Source organism: Chelonia mydas, chromosome 7, assembly GCF_015237465.2.
Source record: "Chelonia mydas isolate rCheMyd1 chromosome 7, rCheMyd1.pri.v2, whole genome shotgun sequence".
NCBI lineage: Eukaryota > Metazoa > Chordata > Testudines > Cheloniidae > Chelonia > Chelonia mydas.
In genome coordinates this window covers 1,547,145-1,560,861 of record NC_057853.1, presented here as the reverse complement: position 1 = coordinate 1,560,861, position 13,717 = coordinate 1,547,145, and the positions used below count along the sequence as shown (strand labels likewise).

At 45.9% G+C, this 13,717-nt stretch overlaps 1 protein-coding gene across 5 annotated transcripts in view; it reads left to right on the top strand.

Annotated features, from left to right (window-relative positions):
* The first annotated feature begins 885 nt into the window (after window positions 1-885).
* Window positions 886-13,717, top strand: part of ARIH2 (ariadne RBR E3 ubiquitin protein ligase 2) — a 47,267-nt gene continuing 34,435 nt past the window's right edge. The window contains exons 1-2 of one of the 5 annotated variants that reach the window (XM_043552025.1): window positions 886-1,005; window positions 6,502-6,848. In XM_043552025.1, coding sequence (XP_043407960.1) covers window positions 6,600-6,848 — 249 coding nt within the window. In that variant the 5' untranslated portion in view covers window positions 886-1,005; window positions 6,502-6,599. Of the gene's footprint in view, window positions 1,006-1,531; window positions 1,852-2,882; window positions 2,972-6,275; window positions 6,400-6,501; window positions 6,849-13,717 lie in introns of those variants that run through there. The other 4 variants (XM_037905480.2, XM_027831651.3, XM_043552026.1 and 1 more) reach the window with 4 other exon arrangements.

Here is a 13,717-nt window from a genome sequence, read left to right as displayed (position 1 = left end):
GGCCTGTCAGCCTGATATTGCTCACAGGAAGAATAATGAAACAGCTGATACAGGACTGGATTAATAAAGAATTCAAGAAGGGTAGGTAATAGAATTAATCCCAATCAACATGGGTTTATGGAAAACAAATCCTGTCAAAGTAACTTGATAACATTTTTTAAAATATGATTACAAGTTTGGTTGATAAAGATAATAGCATTGATGTAATATACTTTCACTTCTGGAAGGCATTTGACATAGTGCTGCAAGACATTTTGATTAAAAAGTAAAATGGCATAAAATTGACATGGCACACTTTAATTAGATTAAAAACTGGCTAACTAATAGGTGTCAAAATGTAATGGTAAATGAGGAACCATCACTGAGTAGGTGAGTTTCTAATGGGGTCCCACCAGGAACAAGTTTTTGCTCCTATGCTATTAAACATTTTTATTAATGACTTGGAGGGAAATATAAAATCATCACTGTAAAGTTTGCAGATTACACAAAAATTGATAAATAATGAAGAGGACAGGTCACTGTTACAGAGCAATCGGCATTGCTTGGTAAGCTGGGTGTAAGCAAATAATAATTGTGTTATTTTGACCAAACATACCTAAAAACACAGAATGTTGGCCATACTTACGGACTGGGGACTCCATCCTGAGAAGCAGTGTCTCTGAAAAACGTCTGGGGATCATGATGGATAATCATGTGAAAGGGAACTCCCAATGCGATGCAGTTGCCAAAACAGCTAATGCAATCCTTGGATGTATGAAGGGGAATCTTGGGTAGCAGTAGGGAGGTTCTATCACCTCTGTATTTGGCACAGGTGTGACTCCGACTAGAATACTGTGCCCAGTTCTGATGCCCACACTTCAAGAAGGATGTTGATAAATTGGAAAGAGTTCGGAGAAACTGATTAAAGGACTGGAAAACAGGCCTTCGCGTAAAAGACTCGGTCTGTGAGCACTGATGTGGTGAACAAATATTTGGACAAGGGGCTCGTCGACCACGCAGGCGAAGGTACACGCGAGCCAGTGCCTGGAAGCTGGCCCTACGCAATTTCAGAAGCACGCTTGAAACAACTTCCCCGGGACCAGGGCGGATGCGGCCTCCCTGGCCGCTTTTACGGCGGGACCGGCTGTCTGCCCCCAAGGGCGTGCTCTCGGGCCAGCCGGAACGACGGCGGGGCGGGCGGCGGGCGGGGTACCCCGCCGTTCCGCCCCTGGAGCCGGCAGCGCTGAGTGGCCCAGGGGCGGCGGCAGCCCTCCGGACCCCGCCCGCGTCACACCCGCAGGCCGGGGCAGCCAAGCGCCGGAGAACCGGGCCAGCGGCCGCCGGGGAGGCGGGGTGTGGCCGGGCCCCCGGGGCCGAGGGCAGCGCGACCCGGGCACGCCTGGGCTGAGCCTCCCCCTGGGGCCCCGCCATGGACACGTGCTACCGGGGGTCCCGCATGGCCGGCGGGGAGGCGAGCGGAACCTCCCCCCGCCGCCCGCCATTGGTTCAGCCCAGGCTCCCGAATGGTTCGGACCATGCCCTGGTCGCGTCACCTCCTCCGAACCGCGGGCTTCCCCCGCGTCCCTCGCGCCGGCGGAAATGACGTGTGGCTGGACGCCAGAACTTCCGGTGCGCAGGCAGTAGCGGCCCGGCAGGAGGAGCCCGGGGGGAAGCGGCCCCCCTCTTCCCGGTGGTCCCGGCACCCCGCGGCCTGCCCCGTACCTGGGCCCGAGCCTGCCGCGGCCTTCGCCCCGCAGCCCCGGTAGGTCGGAGGGAAGCCGGGCCTTGTTTACGCCGGGACAGCGCTGAGGAGACGGGCAGGGCGCCGGGCTGCTCCCTCCCGCGGGCGCAAGCGGGACGTGGCTGGAGCGGGTAGGGCCTGGGCCCTGTCCCCGCGCTCCCCTGGAGCCCGGCACGGGGCGGGGGGCGGCTCTCCCCCGGCCTGGATGTAGAATGGGGGGAGTTGCGTGGTGCCCACCTCCCTGGGGGCTCCTCCTCCCCCGGCCCAGCTGTACCTCGGGGAGGAGGGGGCTGTGTGGTGCCCCCTTCCTGAGGGCAGCTTCTCCCCCCCCCCCAGCTCAGCTGTGGTACAGGGCGGGCTTTTGCGGTGCCCCCCTCTTTGGGGGCTGCTTTTACCTCCCTGAGCCTGGCTGTGCAACTCTGTGGGGGGGGCTGTGCAGTCCCCTCCTCCCTGGGGACTGCTTCCCCCCGAACCTATGCCCAGGATGGGGGTGGGCTGTGCGGTGTCCCCCTTCTTGGGAGCTAGGTCCCCAACACTAAAGCCAAATTTTGGTGGGCAAGGCTACTATTGGTCGCAGGGCGCCTCCACCCCCTCATATACAATGGATCTGTCTTTACCTGGCCCTCATGGGGAGACTTCATTCTCCCTGAGTGTTAGCCTCGGTGATGGGATGGGCTCCCAGTTGACTGAGTCATTCTAGCCTTTGGGAGTAGGTACCTACCCTGTATCATCCCAACCTGCATATGCTGTTGGGACCTATTAATATCAACCAGGAGCCTTCAGAGCACCAAAAACTTTTCTTGCCCTTCTACGTCAAGGGATGTTTGGTACGTGGCTCTTAGTGTAGGGGTCCTGGTGGTGGGACTATGGGAAGATAGCCTTCCCCTACCTGTGTGCTAGATGGTAGTGATAGTCCAAGGGACATAGTGAGGAGCACAGTATACACTGATTCTTAAGAAAAGCTTTAATGGGATTCTCAGATAAAATTGGCTGCTGTGTATCATTATATAGAGTAACTTGAAAATGGGCAAACTTCAAGTGCAACTTGCTGTAGGCTTTTTGTGCATGTCTGTTGTAGTGCTGTTAAATGAAATTAGGTCTGAAAGGATTCTGTTTAATTTGGTAATGATTTCTGTCCTCCACATGCGGCACTCTAACGTCAGCAGGCATGCTGGAGGGGAATCCTTTCTCATGGTTTTGTGACAGGAGTGGCATACTCTTGGCCTACTGGCTGGATGCTATCTGCTTGATGTAAGTGTTTTGGTCCATGACAGGTTTAGAATCTGCAAAATGCAAGGCCTCTCTCTTTTTTTTTTTTTTAAAGTTTGAAGTCCTTAAGTAGAAAATTTAATGAAAGTGAACTGATGTATGATTGTCTTAGTTTGAAATGGCTTTAAGTGGTGTGAATTCCCGAATCTATATCAGGTCCAGTGTCAAATCACTCAGACATATTATTATGTTCTTGATTTGTACATGCAGCTGCTGCAGTTGTGAATGCAAATCAGGGAAGTTGCATAGGCAAATGTCCCACAAGGGCAGAAATGTCACCGCTCCTAAAAGCCTTGCATTCTCCCGCGAGTGGAACACAACTGTTTAGTTATTACATAAGGCCCTTAGTCTACTCCCAAAACATTCCACTGCATCAGTGCAAACCCCCCTGTACGTTGAAGGAGTAAATGGACCATAACGTAAATGTAGCTTGTCTTTCTCCACAGGATGAGCATGATGCCTTGGGTAGGACTGAAGGCTTTCCTAACTAGTAATGTCTGTCTGTCCTGAGTGATCTATGAGATTTGCTAGATAAAACTGGCATAATCATTAGATTATTGAGGACTACCCTCAGGTGGTTCTAGATTCCTGGAGACTAGCATATCTTTTAGACAGATGTGCATCACTCAAACCAAAAGTACGGGCTCTATGCAAGAATTACTGGGTGAGGTTCTATGGCTTGTGTTGTTGCAGGGGATCAGATTATCATAATGGTCCCTTCTGGCATTAATCTGTGATTAACCTTTTCTCAGAGAGGCTCAAAGCAAACAAGTGTTTGTGTGTGTGGATATGTGTGTATGTGTATATATTTGCTTTGGACTTGGCAAAAGCAGAACTCAGCACTGATTATGAAATATAGTATTGAGGAATCTTTGGAGAGCCCACAGTGGAAATCCAACAAGAGAGACATTAGCTGCATGTAAAACACGCTTACCAAATAGATCAGCTTTTCCAAATATTTTCCTTAGAAGCCCATTTGTCTCCCTCCCTTCATTTCTGAAAGTTTCCATTTGGGGAAGCCGGAGAACTCTTTTGTATCTAAGGGGTTTCATATGACATTAGAAGAACCTGCTTTTAGAATCTGTTATATGGATGATTTCTCAATGATGTAACTTAATTACTTGGATTTGGTGTCTTTTTCATCTGGCAGAAAAGGTGAATATTTGTCTGTGGCAGCTTGACTAACTCATGTGTTCTATTGACATTTCTATAGTGTTCATTGCTTTAGTATCAATGTTATGGTATGGGAATATCACTCACTGAAGGCTATTACTCAGAGTTCCACATAATTTGGCAAAATAAACTTGTACCACAACTTAAATGTTCTCTCCATAGTCCCAACCCTCTAATCCTTTGGTTTTAGAGGAAACTGAAGGATATTAAAAAATATGTGAATGTGACACACATTGAAGATAAGTCAAGAAATCATGAGGTACGTTATGGGTATGGAGAACAGAATTCAGCAGGCTAATGTGATTAGATTCTAACCCTCATCCTCTCCTATTGGAGGAGGTTTAAATCTGCTGAAATGACGGCAGTGCCTCAGATTAATTATACATTAAGTCTACTCCTGAATGACTTAGAGTACCTAACAAATGTGTTTAAATCAGGAAACAAATAGAGTGGGGGAAAATAATGAAGTGCTTTGGTTGAGGTTGTCCATGCACTAAAGTCAGGAAATTCAAAGTTCTGGTTCTCACGGCAACAGTAACTTGCCACATATATATTAAAAGATTAAAGTTAAAAACATAAACAGCAATTCAAAATACCACGTATGCAAGGGGCCCAATTTATGCTTCCCTTGGGAAGTGTAACTTCAACATTTTTTTATCTTTTGCATGTAAAACTCAGTCACATCAGTGTAGTCCAGCTCTTTTTTTCTTTTGTATTTAATATAGACCCTCTTGAGACCAAATTAACTTGGTTAGATCCTAGCTTGTGATTTTATTACAGAGATACATCCTTCAGTTATGAGTATCAGCTTGTGCTGTCTGATGACCCCTTTATAACTAATACGTTGTGGTCATTATGTTGGTGACTTGAGTAGAAGTTGTGCAAGACAGGTAACTAAGATCAAATTGACTACTTTGCCAACAGCAATGAAAACGTTAAGCATAATTTAGCATAATATGTTGATCCTTGTGTAATTTTAGTAGCTAAACATTAATTTTTACTGAGAATGTCAAGAAAATGGACTAATTTCTGTAGTTTTCTCCTCTTTGGATATAGGACCCCAGCCAAGTGTAAACCAAGGCATGTGCCAGATTCCAATTACGAGAACATACTGAGGAGCTCATGCCTTTCTGAGCCACTGCTTTGGGTGCAGCTCAGAGCTCTGGGATTCTCTCCCCACCCTCATTCTGAGCTGCCAGTTAAATTCTATGCTCTAGAGCAGGGGTCGGCAATCTATTGCACGTGTGCCAAAGATGGCATGCGAGCTGATTTTTAATGACATGCTGCTGCCTCCCAGGTCCGAGGCACCAGCCCAGCTCAGCCTGCTGTTGAACCCAGGCCGGCAGCGAGCTGAGTGGGGCCAGCGGCTGGGACCCTGGCAGGCAGCAGCGTGCCATTAAAAATCCTGCCCTCCCTGGCCCACTCCCTCCCCCCCCGCCTGCCTGCTGGGGCAAGGTGAAGAAGGCAGCCGCAGGGCAGGCAAGTTCCCCCTCCCCCACCTCTTCCCCCCAGCGTGCTGGGTTCCTGCCCCTCCTCCTCTCCCGTCCTGCCCCCGATCAGCTGATAGCCTTTGTGAGGGAGGGGGAGAGAGAAGCCTCGCTAGCTGCTCCTGGGAAGAGGTGGGAATGGGGCCTTGGGGAAGGGGGATGGAATCAGAGCATATCCCCTCCAGCCCCCTGCCCTGAGCTGCTCTGGGCAGGGGGCTGGGAGCACCCCCACGACCCTAGCCCACACCCCCAGCCCTCTGCCCTGATCCCTACCCAGCCCTCTGCCCTAACCTCTGCACCCACCACACATACCCAGCCCCCCACACCCCATGCCCTGACTCTTGCAGCCCCCACATTCCCACCCCCACCCTGAGCACCAAACGGGAGCTCCTGCACCCCCACCCCACATTCCCACCTGCACCCCTCGCACCAAATGGGAGCTGCCCAGGTAAGCACTTCACACCTAAACCTCCTGCCCCAACCCTGAGCCTCCTCCCTCATTCTAGCACCTGGCCAGACCCTACACCCCAACCCCCAGCCTGCTGCTTCACCCCCAGTCAATGCAGAGAGAGAGAGGGGGGAAGACAAAACATCTTTAAGACCTGGTAGGAGAACTAGGAAACAGTTCAGTAAGCCCTGGTTGAGAACCACACTAGGGAGACATGCGCAGGTTTTGCAGGTGCAGAAGTCAAAGATGATCTCTAATCAGGGACCTTCATGGTAGACTGTTGCTCTCTAGCTCAGCATCAGGTCAGTGCTTTTCTGACTGTTTTATCATCTGTGTGGTATTGAAATATTCTGTTATAATTTCTTAGGCACAAGAAAAAAAAATTTTTTTCCTTCCCCACTTAGGAGACAGAAGTCAGATGAATTCAAAGGAGTGATAAAGTGTGACGGAGAAGGAGAAGCTGTGGTTGCTTTCCTGGTCTGCAGTTTGGCAGGGCACTAAGATGTCTGTGGACATGAACAGCCAGGGCTCTGACAGCAATGAAGAGGATTATGACCCTAACTGCGAGGAGGAGGAAGAGGATGAGGATCCTGGGGATATTGAGGATTATTATATTGGGGTAGCTAACGATGTGGAGCAGCAGGGAGCAGATGCCTTTGATCCAGAAGAATATCAGTTTACCTGTCTGACTTACAAGGAGTCGGAGAGCACCTTGAACGAGCACATGGTCAGCTTGGCCTCCACATTAAAGGTGAGCAAATGTTTCTGCATTCATCAGGTGTGCACTTAAGGCTGTATGACTGAAAAGGCAAATATTGATCAAAAATTGGAGTAGGATCACTACTTGATGAGTGTCGTGTTTAAGATTAGTAGTTCTGAGCTGACTCAGGGCTTTACAGACTACTGCATACTGGGTCTGGGGGTTGATTATAAAAAGTTATTTACGGAACCTTTATTTTGTGTGAATTTTCAGAGCTAAACTTCTTTCATTAATATTGGAGAGTTCTAAAACAACAAACGAGGCAAAGGGAAGAGAAACAAGTATGAAAAGACATCACAGACACAATATAAATAGCTGTACTTATGTTTGTTCAGAAAATGACTGGCAAGAAGCAAACGATGCTAAGAGCATAAAGTCCAAAACAAATACTCTGCCAGTTTGAGAGAGAGCAATCAGACTTAAAGAAAGATGGCTCAGATCTCCTGCACCAGCCCTATCATTGCATTGACAAGCAATTTGATTAAGGGTGGTGAGCTTGTCTGCTGTTATACTAATGACTAATTCCTCATTGGAGAAGATTTCCACTTCTGTAAGTCAGCCCGTTGACATTAAGTAGTGTTCAAGAGAGACTATATTATCCCTTTTGTGTAGCTGGTAGTATGTTACAGGCCAGTAGCCATGCAAATGTTCTTGCACTGCACTACCAATGTGCTTCCTTCCCATCGTGGAGTGGCAACTTAGAGACTGAATTCTCATCTTACCTCTATATGATGCTTTCAGACCTTGACACCTCAGCTAAAGCCATCAACAGGTCTGCCATGTAGTGTCAGATGTAATGGTGTCATATTGTGATGTGGACCCTTGGCCATGGGAAGCTGGAGAGAAACAGTCACACTTCACAAAAGTTGTCTAATGTTGTGATAGCAATACAGCATAGTCACTAACCTGCCACCCACACCTTTATCGGATCTTGATGACCACTAACCATCTATAGCTTCAAGCTATTTAATATTCCATTCTCCCCTACCATAGCTAGCTGGCTCTTGGTCACATTATCTAGAATCTGTAAAGGACAGGGGAAACTGAGCTAGAATGTAAATGTTCTAGAAAGAATAAAGTGGACAGAAGGAGGGGGCAAATGGGAGGAATTGACCTGCGCTTGGATCTGGCTTCCAGTCACTGTCATTTTTAAGTGACACAGTAAACATTTAGAAAAGGCTGTTTTGCTTCATGCCTGGGTGACTCATAATGTATCCCCTTAAAAGGGGTAAGTGACGTGTCCATTGAATCAAATGAATGAAAACACTAGACCTTCAGGTTTAAAATCTGAGTGGATCCTTACTTTGCCACAACACACCAAGGGTTGTTTTTACAAAGACCTGAGGACAGCATCAAGTTTGTATTAAAACAGTGAAGACTACAGTTGCCCTCATCTTTAAAATCATAGACTTTAAGGCCAGAAGGGATAATCATAATCTAGTCTGAACTCCTGCACATCACAGGCTACAGAACCTCAACCACTCCCTCCTGTATATGCTATAATCTGAGTTACTGAAGTCCTCAAATCGTGATCTAAAGACTTTTAAATTACCGATAATCTATCATTTACTTTAGTTCAGACCATCAATTGATCAATGCCATACACTGCAGAGGAAGGCAAAAAAATGCAGGGTCTCAGACCAATTCTCTTCAATTTGTCAAGGTCATTTTGAATTCTAATCCTGCCCCCCAAAGACCTAGGAGCCCCTCCCAGCTTGGTGTCATTCGCAGATTTTATAAGCATATTCTCCACTTCATTATCCAAGTCACTAGTGAAAATATTTAATATTACTGGACCCAGGACGGACCCTTGCCGGGCCTCAATAGATGTGTCCTTCCAGTCTGACAGCGAGCCATTGGTTGGTACTCTTTGAGTGCAATCTTTCAAACAGTTATGCTCTCACGTTTTACTAACCACATTTCCATAGTTTGTCCCATGTGACATGAGCTATAGCAAAAGCCGTACTAAAATCAAGATATGTCACATGTGCAGCTTGTCTCCTATCCCTTAGGCCAGTAACCTTGTCTGAGAAGGAAATTACATTGGCTTGGCATTATTTATTCCTGACAAATCCATGCTGGCTATTCCTTATAACCCTATTATCCTCTAGGAGCTTACAAATTGATTAATAATTTGTTTGGTTATCTTTCCAGGTATTGAAGTTAAGTTGACTGGTCCATAATGGCCTAGGTCCTCTTTGTTTGTTTCCCTTTTTGAAGATAAGTACTATGTTTGCCTTCTCCAGTCCTCTGGAACCTCACCTCTCTTCCATGAGTTCTCAAAGATGTACACGAATGGTTCCAGCATTGCTTCAGCTAGTTCCCGAAGTTCCCTATACCAAGCCAATGAATGCCAAGAACTGTACTGACAGGTACCAAATACAAATCAGGTACAGCCTCTAGAGCAGTTTGGTCAATATCTCATACTGCACAATATAGGTGCAGATTTCTTAAGGCGTAACACAAAACCCCATATATTCTCAGCTTGCCAAAAACAGTGCAATCTTAAGGGATGCTAGCAACTAATTAATGTCAGATGTGTCTAACAAAAGAGTGGATCCATTCAGATTTAGAGGGTGCTAAATTAGACATGCTCAGCAAAGCTAGGATTCTGTTACCACTCAGATTGTTGTTCATATCTGGCATGTCCAAAAGAACGGAAGTCACATCCTGAGTACGAACAGGTACAGCAACTCAAATGCTGAAGGAAAAACTGATTCTCATTGACTAAAGCAAGAAGGACCCTTCATCTCATGAGCAACAAATTTCCGAGTCTTTGGGATGCATCCAAGAAGACTGCTCTTAGCACACAAGCAAAGGAGTGCTCGTCTTTGCTATGGGACAAAATCAACACTGGTGCAATTGATGTAGTGACGTCTATTTATCAGATCTGGTGAAGACTCAAGTCAATGGGAGAGCACTCTGATGTTGATGTAATTATTCCACCTCAATGAGAGGCGGAAGCTGTTGATGGGAGAGTGTCTCCTGCTGACATACTGCGGTGTCTACACCATGCTAAGTTGATGTAAGTGACGTCACTCGGGAGTGACTTTTTTGCACCCCCAAGTGACACAATTTACATCAACTTAAGCAGTAGTGTAGACAAGACCACAGATGAATATCATCAGGCACTACTGACTTGAATACATCTACTTATCTAGATATTCTTTAACCAGTTCTTCTCCTATTTTGGCTTGCATACCTTTCCCCTTGTTCATAATTGTTTTCAGTATCTGGTCACTATTAACCTTTTTAATGAAGACTGATACAAAATAGACTGATGCCAAAATAGGCATTAAACATCTCAGCCTTCTTGCTGTAATCAGTTATTAGCTCTCCTTCACCTCTAAATTGTGGCCCTTCACTTCTTTTAATCTTTCACTTGCTCCTAATATATTTAAAGAACCTCTTGTTATTGTCTTTTATGGCTGTTATGAGGTGTAACTTTGATATTGTCCCTACATGCTTGTGCTGTTTTGTACTTTTGCTTTGCAATTTATTTGTCCTCTCTCTTTGTCAGGTAAATACAGAGCTGATGGAGCTATATTGACCTCTTACTATTCTTCCTATCTTTCCTTTGCCTCAGAATAGTTTGCTCTTGTGCCTTTAATATTATCTTTTTGAGAAGCCCACAAATCCCCTTAACTCCTTTTCCCCTTAGATTTTCTTCCCATGGGACCTTAAATAGCAGTTCTGAGTTAGGTCTTTTTTAAAATCCATTATCTTTATTCTGTTGCCTGTATCATTTCCTGATCACTTTCACCCAAGTTGCCTTCAGATTTGCAACCAGTTCCTTCCTGTTAGTCAGAATCAATTCTAAAATTGCCATCCCCTTGGTTACATCCTCCACTTTCTGAAACAAATTGTTACTGGACATTTTTTATTTTGCTGTGTTACTTTTCCAACAGATATCTGGGTAGGGAAAGTCCACGTGATGGGGTGTGACTCACCACCTCCTGATGGCCATGATGGGAATTAGCTCTTGGCTGCCAGTAAGCCTTTCTCTAGTGGTGTCTCGCCACCGTCGCTTCTGCTCCACCTGTAAAACCCATGTCACTCCCCAGACCCACGGCATCCTCTTCTGGGCATGGACCTCCAGCTGTGCCCCCCTGCACTTTCTCCCCCCTTCCAGGGGAACCAGCTGTCTCTAGTTCATCCACTTGCCCCTGTGGCCTACTGTAGCCATCAGTCTAGCCCCTCACGTCAAGGGGTAAACTGCAGTCCGAATACTGGCCACCCCCTCTGTGGCAAGTGGGGGAGAAGGCTTTGTATCAGGAGCCTCAGTCTGGAGCACCCTATTGCTCTTCCACCCGACACTGCTCTATCTAAGGTATTCCTCTAAGTTCTTTTCCCTTGCACTCCAGGGAGAGATTGACTCTGCTCTATTGAGCAGCCCTTCTTATATGGCCCCACCGGCCCTGATTGGATGCTCCAACCAACCTTCTTCTGATTGGCTCTCTGCAAGCCCTCTTCCCATTGGTTGGGTTTTGTGCGGCCTCCCTGAGGGCTGCTTTAATCCTCTATCTACCTATGTGGGGCAGCTGCCCCACCACAGCCCCCATTACTAATAGATCTTGGGTTTTGGGTATTTCTGCTGTGCTAAAAATGCTCCTCCTCCTCCTGATTTGGTGCTCTATAGTAGACCCCTACCACAATGTCACTCCTGGTTTGTCCCCCTTTTGTCTTCACCCAGAGACTTTCAGCTGGTCAGCCCTCACCTCCTTCTGGACCTCAGGACAAGTATATATTCTTGATGGGCTATATGCTCAAAGACCAAACATTGCAGCTTTTGGCTACTGCATGAAAATTGTAGAAACTCAGTGTAGACAAAGTGAAGCCAAATAGTCTGTTTCTTCCAAGCTGATTGAACTGCAAAGAGCAAACAAATCACTCGAAGGGAAAATATTATTTTAAAATTGTTTTAATAATCTCGTAACAGAGAAGGATTTCTTTTCATTAACTTGTGCCCATTTAATAAAGTGGTGTGACACAAGAAGGCTACAGGTCCCAGTGGGCAATACTCCCTTGTGCTTTGAGCAGCCTCTGCTTGGGCTGGAACGGAGTAGTCAACCCCATCTCCCATCTTAAAGCTGAGTGAGCTCACGTGATACATTTGTTTTAATCTAGTAAAGCTTTTAGTTACCTGTCACCCCCCAAGTGGGAATGGCATTGGGGTGGGGCAGTAAAGACATTCATTTTGAAACTTGGGGTCTTATGCTCTTCATCAAATCGATTGCTTTGCTGATGCAGCTGTAACAAGACATTAATTTAACCCTATTTCCCTGCATGAACAGCCTAGCTGCCTCTTCCCAACTTGATCCACCATACACACAAACTCATTTGTGATGTGTCTACTGGGAGACACTTCACAGAGCTGAGACAGTTCAATAGTTCCTATTCTCTTCCTTTGCTTGTGCGCTAAGAGCAGTCTTCTTGGATGCATCCCAAAGACTCGGAAATTTGTTGCTCATGAGATGAAGGGTCCTTCTTGCTTTAGTCAATGAGAATCAGTTTTTCCTTCAGCATTTGAGTTGCTGTACCTGTTCGTACTCAGGATGTGACTTCCGTTCTTTTGGACATGCCGGATATGAACAACAATCTGAGTGGTAACAGAATCCTAGCTTTGCTGAGCATGTCTAATTTAGCACCCTCTAAATCTGAATAGGCCCACTCTTGTTAGACACATCTGACATTAATTAGTTGCTAGCATCCCTTAAGATTGCACTGTTTTTGGCAAGCTGAGAATATATGGGGTTTTGTGTTACGCCTTAAGAAATCTGCACCTATATTGTGCAGTATGAGATATTGACCAAACTGCTCTAGGGGCTGTATCTGATTTGTATTTGGTACCTGTCAGTACAGTTCTTGGCATTCATTGGCTTGGTATAGCTTATTTCAGGGAGTATTTAAAGGATACCATTGTAATGTTTAAGATTTCTAACAGCTTCATCTAGTCACAAAAGTCACTAAAAATGTTTAGCTGAGTGTCAGAAATATAACAACTATCGAACAGGAAGCTGCGCTTTCCTTGCTGTTCTTTAATGTCCACTCCATGTGACATTTTAAACTTTAACTCTGCTGCCTTCATGTTTTGTCACTGGTACCCTGTAGAACAAGAGTTGTCCATTTCTTAGGATTCTTAGGATCTCATCTTTCATGTGTATCTAACATGCAGACTCTCCTGTCCCCTTATTTGTCATCTTTATGAGGCATACTAGGTTGAAAAAATTCATGTCCCATTAGCAAGCATGGAGATGGGGGACATTGGATAGCTGCCGTTAAGAAAACAACATAGTATCATTAAATGTTGATCTTCCCCCGCCCTCACTGAGAGATCCACTACTAGTCATGGTTTTGAGATACTGAAATAGTAGCTGATGTTTCTGAGAACTGTTAGAAATTCTTGTTTAGACTGCTTATGTAATAATGTCCTTGATCTCAAAGGTCTTAACAAATCTATAGCAGTTTCCCTTTAACATGATTTCTTCATAAGTTGTATTGTACTTATGGGTAACAGCCCATTCCTTTGCGTGAGAGTTTTTCACACTTCTTGCTATCACTCTAGGTTTATTATGATGATCCCCCTTTTTCCCTAGGGAGACTAGTGATTCCCCAGCTCTTTTATTCCAAGACTGCCTATAGAGCAGTTGTTGTAAGATCTGTGCTGTGGGTCAGGAACCCTTCCTAGACTCAGTGCCACCTTTCTCTTCAAGGACTAAAGTGGTTTAGTACTTAGGCAGGGTTTGCCCCTTAAGAGGAAAGTTTGAAGGGTAAATTAAAGACCCTTTTGAGGAAATACAATGTTGGAGATAATCCCAGGTTCGGAAGCTGTGCACCTGGCTCTCACTCCTGGGAGACTG